At 47.1% G+C, this 8,871-nt stretch overlaps 1 protein-coding gene across 1 annotated transcript; it reads right to left on the bottom strand.

The window, feature by feature from the left end:
• Positions 1-269: 269 nt before the first annotated feature.
• Pnrc1 (proline rich nuclear receptor coactivator 1) lies at positions 270-3,418 on the bottom strand. The gene is made up of 2 exons (XM_021222265.2): positions 2,814-3,418; positions 270-1,347 (listed from the first exon to the last, which is right to left on the bottom strand). Exons 1-2 carry the CDS (start codon positions 3,261-3,263, stop codon positions 904-906), a joined length of 894 nt encoding a protein of 297 aa, XP_021077924.1. The 5' UTR covers positions 3,264-3,418; the 3' UTR covers positions 270-903.
• Between the last annotated feature and the right edge of the window lie 5,453 nt (positions 3,419-8,871).

An 8,871-nucleotide genomic window follows, 5' to 3' on the forward strand; every position in this document is an offset into this window, starting at 1 on the left:
TCTAGGTTACCGCAACTCCAGAGCTGAGCTAGCTCAAGATACTGTCATAATTAACTTTCATATTTATAACAACCAACTTCACTTGTGTTCACATTTCTAAGATGGGAAATTCTCTCAGAGGTGGTTAAATTATTAAATTTTGTAGCAAGGTTGTTATTTTAGCATAGTCAAAGACACAAAGACAACAAATGTTCCAAGTCCAATCACACAGTCACCTGCTTACACACTCAAAGACAGCAGTCACACACAAAAAAGCCAAGACTACCTTAAAAGGGGGGAGGCCAAATTATTATTATTGATTTAAAATTTGATTACAACCAATTTTGTTGGTATTTAAAATTAGAGTGTTTTAAATCTCAATAATGGCAAAATACCAATATCCAGAAATGAAGTTTGGTAAAAATGGGAAGCTTTCTAGTAATTGCAGATTAAAAGTAAAGTCAATTTAGAGCAACACAAACTCCATGTTTACAGTGATTGTGCCAGATTTAACTTTCAGTAGTACATAAGTAAATTGTTCACATTTAGATCTTCACTTTTGAGATTTGACAGCTGTTCTTAAAAAAAATTTCGGTACCTGTGCAAATAAACAGTCTTCCATGTGCCTTAGCACCCACTTAGAATATCTCCACTGCATATGTACAAAACACCCACCACATCTGCAGGGCAAAATACATACTTTCATAACAAAACTATAATGTACCTCTCAAGTATGAACAATATACACATAATACATGGTATACAGTATTTACAAAATATAAAATATAATACAAGCTGCTTGTGTGACTTAAGCTCATTGTGTTGGATGCTGCAACATGGCAAGTTTCCACTGCTGTATCCATTTCCTTTAAAGTCCAGAGATCTGGGGGAAATCTATGTTTACTACACACTGCAGACTGAAGCCTAAGTCTGCACTTTGAGGAGCGTTTTCAAGTGCACTGCCATCAGCTCCCGGCTCTGGCTGGGGTTCTCAGCGGTACTTCCCATCCAGTGACTCGGAGGCTTTGGGAGGACACTAGGGGAAGGTGGGTCACTGAACTTTGCTCCGGCGTAATTTTCCTTTTGGCTCACTTCAGTTAGAAATGCTGATTTCTTCAAATGGTTACTTTTAATGTTCTCAGTATTTTTAAAAGGCTTTTTTTCCTGCTTCTGCATTCTATCGGAGGAAGCAGAATCCTGCCAAAAGTCATTTTCATTCCTTTTTGCAGAGGTGATCTTGGTTAGTGGCAAGTTGTATTTGCTTTTCTGTCTGTTTATCTTTGGTTGTTCACACAAGTGTATACCATGCACAAGTTGGCTGTGGGGAAGGGCAATTTTCTCCGATTTTCCCATCTTTGATTTTAAAACCTACAAAGGAACACAAAAGTGAACGATTTTCAAGATAAAAGTTATCTTTACATATATTTTACAAACTTGCTTTTAAAGTCCTCTAGAATTTAATCTGGTTTTAAATAAATACGTATGTGTGGGAAGTGCTTACTACTGGATGTTCAAATGTGCATGCCTCTTATGTTGCTATCGGAATTGATGCTGTTAATTACAGCATATATCAAACATATACAGTAAAATATCACTTAAAAAAATTCAAAGTCCATCTTTTCTAACTGTAAACAACGGTAAGGAGCAAGTGTCCTCTACAGGTTAGAAAAAAAGTTCCTGTCTGCCTTTCAGATTCAGCAACTTCATGAACAATCTTCTAAGCTCAGGCAAAAGGCCTGTAAGGCAGAAGCAGGAAAGTAAATTCCAGGCCAGCCCGGGCTACTTGGTTCATCTTGTAAACTCAGCCCCACTCCTGGAGGACCCAAAACTTTTGCACTCTAGTAACTTTCCCAGCTGAAAAGTATAATCTACAGAAATGTGCACCAAATGAAAACTCCACCCTTAGATCACTGCCCCTCTGATGGTTGCATGATACAGTAAGGACACAAAAACTGAAATCCAAGTACAAGGTCACACTGTCTTTCCCGTTCAATGCGGTCTCTGAAAACTACAGAATCTTCTCCGATGTACAGTGAGTTCTAAACTAACTCAAGTGCCTGTCTGAAAAACTAAAAGCAAAACCAAAACAAAACAAAAAAAGCCCACTTCAGGATCTAAATTCTTATTCCTCTTCATGGGCACATCTTGATCAAGTACAATTTCAGTACCGTGGCAGCTTTTCGTGTCACTACCAACAAAAGCGTTCTTCAAGCTGTATGAAAAAGGTGGTTTCGGTTTTTGTTTTTCTGGCGAAGACAACTCTCAAATCCTTTAGCCCCGACAACATTGTATCTAGATCGGGTCCATTTTAGAACTTCCAAAAACTCATCCAGGGCGCTGCTTAGAAGCCCCTCCAGCGAGGCCAGCTCGTGCCGGCCCGCACCGCTCATCCCGCACAGGGGCCCGGGAAGCCTTCGGGTCGGGCATCAGACGGAGGGGACTCCAGCCAACTTCCCAACAGCAGTCCGACTCGGCGGGTCAGGCCGCGCGTGGGTCCGGCCCCCCCGGGGTGGCCCACTGGGCACCGCGCCTGCGCCTCCGCCCCCACCCCGCACCGCCTTCATGAGCGCCCCAGAGCGCCGCACGTAGCGGGCTGACGTCAGCCCTCCGCCGGTCCCCCGAGGCCCCCCGAACGCCGAAACCCCCTGGAGCGCCGCCAAGCTTCTAAATGCAGGCTGTTGCTGGGCCGCAGCCGCCGCTCCCATTGGCTGGCTCCCGGAGCCAATGGGCGGCGCCAGCGCAGCCGCCCAGCACCCCACCCCCGCCCCACTCGGGCGAGCGTCACGGAAACTTCCCTCCCGAGTAAACAGCCGCCCCGCCCCCACCGGCCCTACCTCCTTCGCGAGTGGGGGCTGTCTGTGGAGCAGGCCGGTAGCCGCGGCACCTCGCTCCTCCTGCGCGACGAGCGGCCCCGGCGCCGGGCTGCGGCCACCCTCCAGGCTCGGCCGGTGCTGCTGGAACTGGTGGAAGCGGCTGGGGAGCTGCCCGGCCGGGCTGGCCCGCACCTTCTTCTTCCGCCGCTTCTTGGGCGCCGCCCGCGGGGCAGCCGCCGGGGCCGAGGTGCAGCCGGACGGCGCGGCGGTGCGGGGTGCGGGTGCCAGGCACGGCCCGTCCCCTCCGAGGAAGTGCGGCAGGAAGAGGGTGGGCGGCAGCGCGCGCGGGTCCGGAAGGCGCGGCAAGGGCGGCGGGGCCGGGTTCACCATCGGGAGGGCCCCGAGGAACCCGAGCGGCGCTAAGCGGCCGCCCAGAGCGAGATCTCGCTGTGGGACGGAGACGACGGTCATGGCGCGGGGGGCTCGGCAGAAAGGCGGGGAGCAGGCGTCACGGGGCGGCGGTGGCGGCGGCGGTGGCGGCGGCGGCTGCTGCTGGAAGGTTCGGAGCAAGGACCATGACTCGGGCGAGGCGGCGCAGCAACAAATAGCGCTGGCCACCGCGGCCAGTGTTGTTACCCGAGGCCCCGCCCCGTGCCCGCCCACCTCCCTGCGGCGGTCCAATCCGCGCGCGCCTGTCAGGCCACGCCCCCGGTCCCGCCTCCGCGCCCGGAGGCAAGACACAAACAAGCAGCCTGCTGCAGCCCCTCACAAAGAGCGCACGTTGCGCAGGCGCGCCCAACGGGCTCTTCCAGCGAGTGTCCCGGGAACAATGAAGTGCGACTTGTGCCTCACCTCCCTGGCAGCGAGCGACCCTTTGGGGTAGCCTGGGGATGGGGCCGGGGAGGAGGAGGAGAGAGGCGGTGGAGGAAGCTGCTGACCTCCAGAAGGTTTTCGATTTCAGCTCTACGTAAAAATTTTAAGAGATTTCGGAGGACACTAAGGATTTATACAGCACTGGTGAAGATCTGCCTCCATTTAACCTACAGGGAAATGTGGCTGTGTGGTTTCTCATTCGGTTTTCTGACGCTGCCAATTAACCCCGGTGGTGAAAATTAAAAAAGGATTTACTGAAGGACTCCTCGGCTTATCAGAAGTACTCTATAATGCCGAAAATGGGCCTTAAATTTTTTTTACTGCCTTGATAGCTAAAGATCTGGGAGGCCCTCGAGATCTCACATTGCCTCTGAAATTTGATGCTGCTGCAAACCAGTTGGCCTTTGTGCCACCCGGAGAAAACCAGCCCTGCTACAGTTTGCTAGCTAACTGGGTTAACAGAATTCTCTCCTCACAGTTTAATACAGGAGAGAACTGTAGACACCAGTTACCAGACAAGTAGGACCTCAGAGCTAATTTCTGTATTTCATCTTGTTTGAAACATACTTCTTTAATGATTGGGGATTTATTTAGTTTCCTCCTTTTTCTTTCTTCGAGATGGCGTTACTCTTTGTGTGGCCCGGGCTGTCCTCTCTGAATTCGATCTGTAGACCAGGCTGGCCTCGAACACAGAGATACACCTGCCTCTGCCTCCCTAGTGCTGGGATTAAATGCCCATGTCACCACTGTCCAGGAAGTTTTGTTTGTTTGTTTGTTTGTTTTTGTTTTTTATCATTTTACAGTAAGGCATACAGAAGCTAAAGAATTAGATACAAATCATTAAAAAAAAATTCGCAGAAGAATCTGAACTCCAGTTTAGGTATGGCAAGACCTGTAACACTAACTCCTGGAGAGGCTGAGGTAGAGGATGGGAAACTTGTAGTGTAGGGAATTTAATGAGACTGTGCCTCAAACTAATAAAAAGAGGGGGGCATCTAGATGGATCCGCGAGTAATTAAAGTGCTTGCTATAAGCCCAGCAGCCTGAGGCCCATCCCTGTAAGCCACCTAAAAATGAAAGAGAGCCAAAACCACAAAGTGGCCCTCTGACTTCCAAACACATCCCGCAGCACACCTGCTCCCACTAACACACACCTCAGGCACGCACAGGAGCACACACACACACAGTGAGGAGAAGAGAAGATGGGAATGAGCAGTGACTCTTCCATTGTGTTTGACCAGCGGTAGGGAATGTCTTTGTTCTCAGGCTAGAGATCCCAGAAGGGAGCCCTGACATCTGACTTCTTCCTACACAGCCACTCCCAGTCCATGCGTTGGTTCTTTGATGGTGAGCAGATGATGGTGAAAGTCGGGAATGCCCATTCCTGATCTCCTCCCTTCTTGTAAATGAGGTCAAGGTGGCGGCTTCTGAAGAGGGAGGGTTGCAGTTCCCTTGGTCTGGGCTCTGTTGAGGCACACAGAGGCAGCTCGCTCCTAGCCCAAGCATGGAACCCACCTCTTGCCAGAGTAGAAAAATGACCTTTTGGTAACTTCCTTTTCATCTCCTTTACTTTCAGATACTGGCCATGGGCATGCTTTCCTGGACACTCTGGGATTGATCACTTTCCTCTGGAGTTGTCTAACCCCTTTCTGCTTGTGGCCCCTTACAAAGACGTTTTTCTCTCCCTCTTCTCCATCTTTCCTCTCCAGGCAGCTGCTGAGATTTACACCATGCCTGCCTTACGGTCTTTGGAAAAAACAAAACTAATAAACTCATTCTTGAGCTTCTGTTCTAAATTACCTTGGTATTAGACTAAGAACCCTGAGCGAGGACTTCAATTTCTCTGGTAGTGTGTGACACCCAAAAGGGACTCCTCAAAATTTCTAGTAACAATAAGTAAAAAACAAATGTTTTTAATTTTACACAGAGTCTTGCTATATAGCCCTCCCTGGCCTGGAAGTCACAATGTAAACCAGACTAGCCTTGAATTCACGGAGACCTTCCTGCCTTTGCCTCCCCAGTGGTGGGGTTAAAAGTGTGAGCCAGCATGCTGGAAAGGCTCTGGCCTCTGTGCTGAGATAGGCACTTCCTCCCTTAGAAGCACAGATGGCTTGGTGGCACATGACTTTATTCCCAGTATTCAGAAGATGTAGGTGCATCTCTGAGAGTTCGAGGCCAGCCTGACCAACAGTGAATCTGGGACATCCGGAGCTGCATATTGTCTTGAAAAGATCCAAAAACAACAAAAATAAAAATAAACACCACAAAGCACAGCTTTGATGGTTATCAACTGTGTTGTCTGCCATACTATGTTACTGGGTTTTGTTTTCATTTTAGTTCTTTGAGGGCCTAGCTAGCTTGGAGCTCAATATATAGCCACGTATGACCTTGAACTCTTGATCTTACTGTCTCTGTCCCAAATGCTGGCATTAGGAGTCTGAGCCATCATCCCTGGCTGACAGGTGATTGAGTTTTAGGAAGCCACAGCCTTGCTCTCTCTTAGCCTTACTCTCTCTTAGCCTTACAGGCCTGTTCCCAGTAACTCTTAGACTAGGTAGTAGCACACAGTGCCTAAAATAATTTATTACTGATATCAAGGTTGATCATGCTGACTATACAGCGTGATACCTGACTGTACAGAGTGATAACTTTATATAGGTATTTACATTTCATCATGATTAATTGATGGGCTTTATCATCTCTGTAGACTACGATTTGTATGTTTGTCACAGTTCATGGTAGGTGATCATGTCCGTTGGATGAGTGAGCATCAGAGATCCAAAGCTGGAAAAGATCTTACAAAGCCTTTAATTCACATTTTTGATAGTCAGCTGTGGGGGCTTCGTGTAGTCCTTTGGAGGCAAAGACAAGAGACGCCCTGAAAGGTTGAGACTAAGCCGATCTGCACACAGGGGCACAAGTCAGTGCTCTAAAGAACGGCACCATTTCCAAAAAGCAGACATAAAACTCAGCGAGCAAGTCTTCCACCCTGTGAGGAGAGTACATCGTCTAGCCTCAGCTGGTGAAGAAGAGCAAGCAGAAACTAGGCTAGATCCCTCACAGGTGTGTCTCCCTTTTTGCATTTTAGTTCCTTCCAGATGAAGTCAAGTTGACAACTAAGAACAGCCAAGGGAGGAGAAGCTTCTGCTCCTTTGCCTGCTTGCTCTCACCTTGCTAGCAAGTCCATTCCTTCACTGGCGTTAGAGCATACTTCTTAAGATCCCAGCGTACACTGAGGACCAACTGAGATATCCAGCCTTGTGGACTGAACAACTACTGGATAACTGAACTTTCTGTCAAGAGTTTATAGTCAATTTGAACGAGCAGAAGTTTACAGCCAGCTTGTGCTATAGGAGAGCCTTTTTCAAACATATGAAACTACGGCTGAGGATTTGAGTCGGCGGCGTTCGACCTATGGGTAGCAAGCCCTTCGGTGTGTGTGTGTGTGTGTGTGTGTGTGTGTGTATTTGCACGCACATGTGCACGTGTCAAATGGCCCTTTCACAGGGGTCACCAAAGATCACTGGAAAACACAGATATTTACATTCAGTTCATAACTAGCAAAATTACAGTTATGAAGTAGCAACAAAAATAATTTTATGACTGGGGTCACCACAACATGAGGAACCGTACTAAGGGACTGAAGCATTAGGGAGGTTGAGAGCCACTGACTTAAGTAGTAAAGTAGTTGCCTGGACTCAATCTCTACTGCCACAGAAAAAATTAAAATAAAGCAAGTTAACTACGGGAAATGGATTAAAACACACCCTGCCAATCTTGTTTATTTTCCTGGTCTTAGAATATTCAGTTCAATCATTTCTCCCCATTAGCTAAAACCTTGGAGAAAAGTAACTCAGAAAACGAAACCAGGGCCAGCGAGATGGCTCGGTGAGTGAAGATGCCTGCTGCTGCAAGCCTAACAATTTGAGTTCCATCCCTGGCATAGCATGTAAAGGCAGGAGAAAAGCCATGCCACCAAGTTGCTCTTTGACCTACACAGTTGCAGCATGGCATGAAGACCCCTCCCCCACCAATTGCAATAAATAAAAAAAAATAAACTAGTAAATTAATACATTCTCTGTTATATAATTTTTTAAAAACCCACCATGTGGGTATTGTGGCACATGTCTTAATCCTAGCCACTTAGGAGATAAAAGCAGAAGAATCACAAGTTCTAGGTCATCCTTGGCTACATAAATGAGTTCAATACCAGCCCGGGTTATATGAGACCCTGTCTTAAACAACAACATAAGAGCAACTGAACACAGACCAACAAAGTGGCTTATAGAGCTAAAGATCAAACGAAACCTCTTTCAAGAGACTCAGAAGGAACTGCTCGTGTTGGCATTCTGCCAAGTCAAGTTTCAGTATTGGTGACGACTCATTGCTATAAATGCAGTATCTAAAATGATGTAATTATCACTCTGAGATTCAGGAGAGAACAACTACAGTCTAGCTCAACAGTAAGTTAGCGTGTTACAGTTATTCTTAACATGTATAGGTATACAACATGTGATTAAATATTGATGCTAATATTTTCTTGTTTGATATGTGATCTCACTATTGTCAGATCTCTATATATTATCTACCTATGGTTTTTGAAACAGAGTCTAACTCAGGCTGACCCTGGAATGCTTAATCCTCCAGCGTCAGCCCTACAAGGGCTGGCATATGGGCACACCACCATACCTGACTATATTTCCCTTACTTCTCCTGTCCTATAACTATTAAGTTCTCTGAGTCACAATGTCCTGGTTCTCTAAGCCTAGTCAAATTATTCATCCCTTTGTGGCTCCCACTAGGTTAATAATTCATGCTTTCTACACAAAGTCTATAATTGGAGTCTGTCTCTGTCTCTCCCCTCTGTCTGTCTCTCTCTCTCTCTGTCTCTCTCTCTCTCTCTCTCTCTCTCTCTCTCTCTCTCTCTCACTTTTTTTCTCTTTTTCTCTCTCTCATTTTTTAAAAGACAGGTCTCCTTATGTAGCCCCAGCTTGTCTAGAATTCACTATATAGTCCAAGCTGGCCTCAAACTCATGATCCTCCTGCCTCAGCCTCCCAATTGCTGTCATTATAGGTATGCTCTATCAAGCCCAGCTGGGTCACTGAGGGCTGAATTGTAACAGAAGTACTTGTAAGGCATGGAAACAGAAACAGGAGCTCCTTTGTGTTAACTCTTGTCACTGTGACAAAACATATGCTCAGAGAA

The sequence above is a fragment of the Mus pahari genome, chromosome 22 (assembly GCF_900095145.1).
Source record: "Mus pahari chromosome 22, PAHARI_EIJ_v1.1, whole genome shotgun sequence".
Taxonomy (NCBI): domain Eukaryota; kingdom Metazoa; phylum Chordata; class Mammalia; order Rodentia; family Muridae; genus Mus; species Mus pahari.

Excerpts from the sequence above, each read along its gene's own strand:
- Pnrc1 (XM_021222265.2), bottom strand. The coding sequence starts at position 3,263 with ATGACCGTCGTCTCCGTCCCACAGCGAGATCTCGCTCTGGGCGGCCGC. Across the intron at positions 1,348-2,813 it reads AGCCCCCACTCGCGAAGGAG|GTTTTAAAATCAAAGATGGG; the intron begins GTAGGGCCGGTG and ends GTTCCTTTGTAG.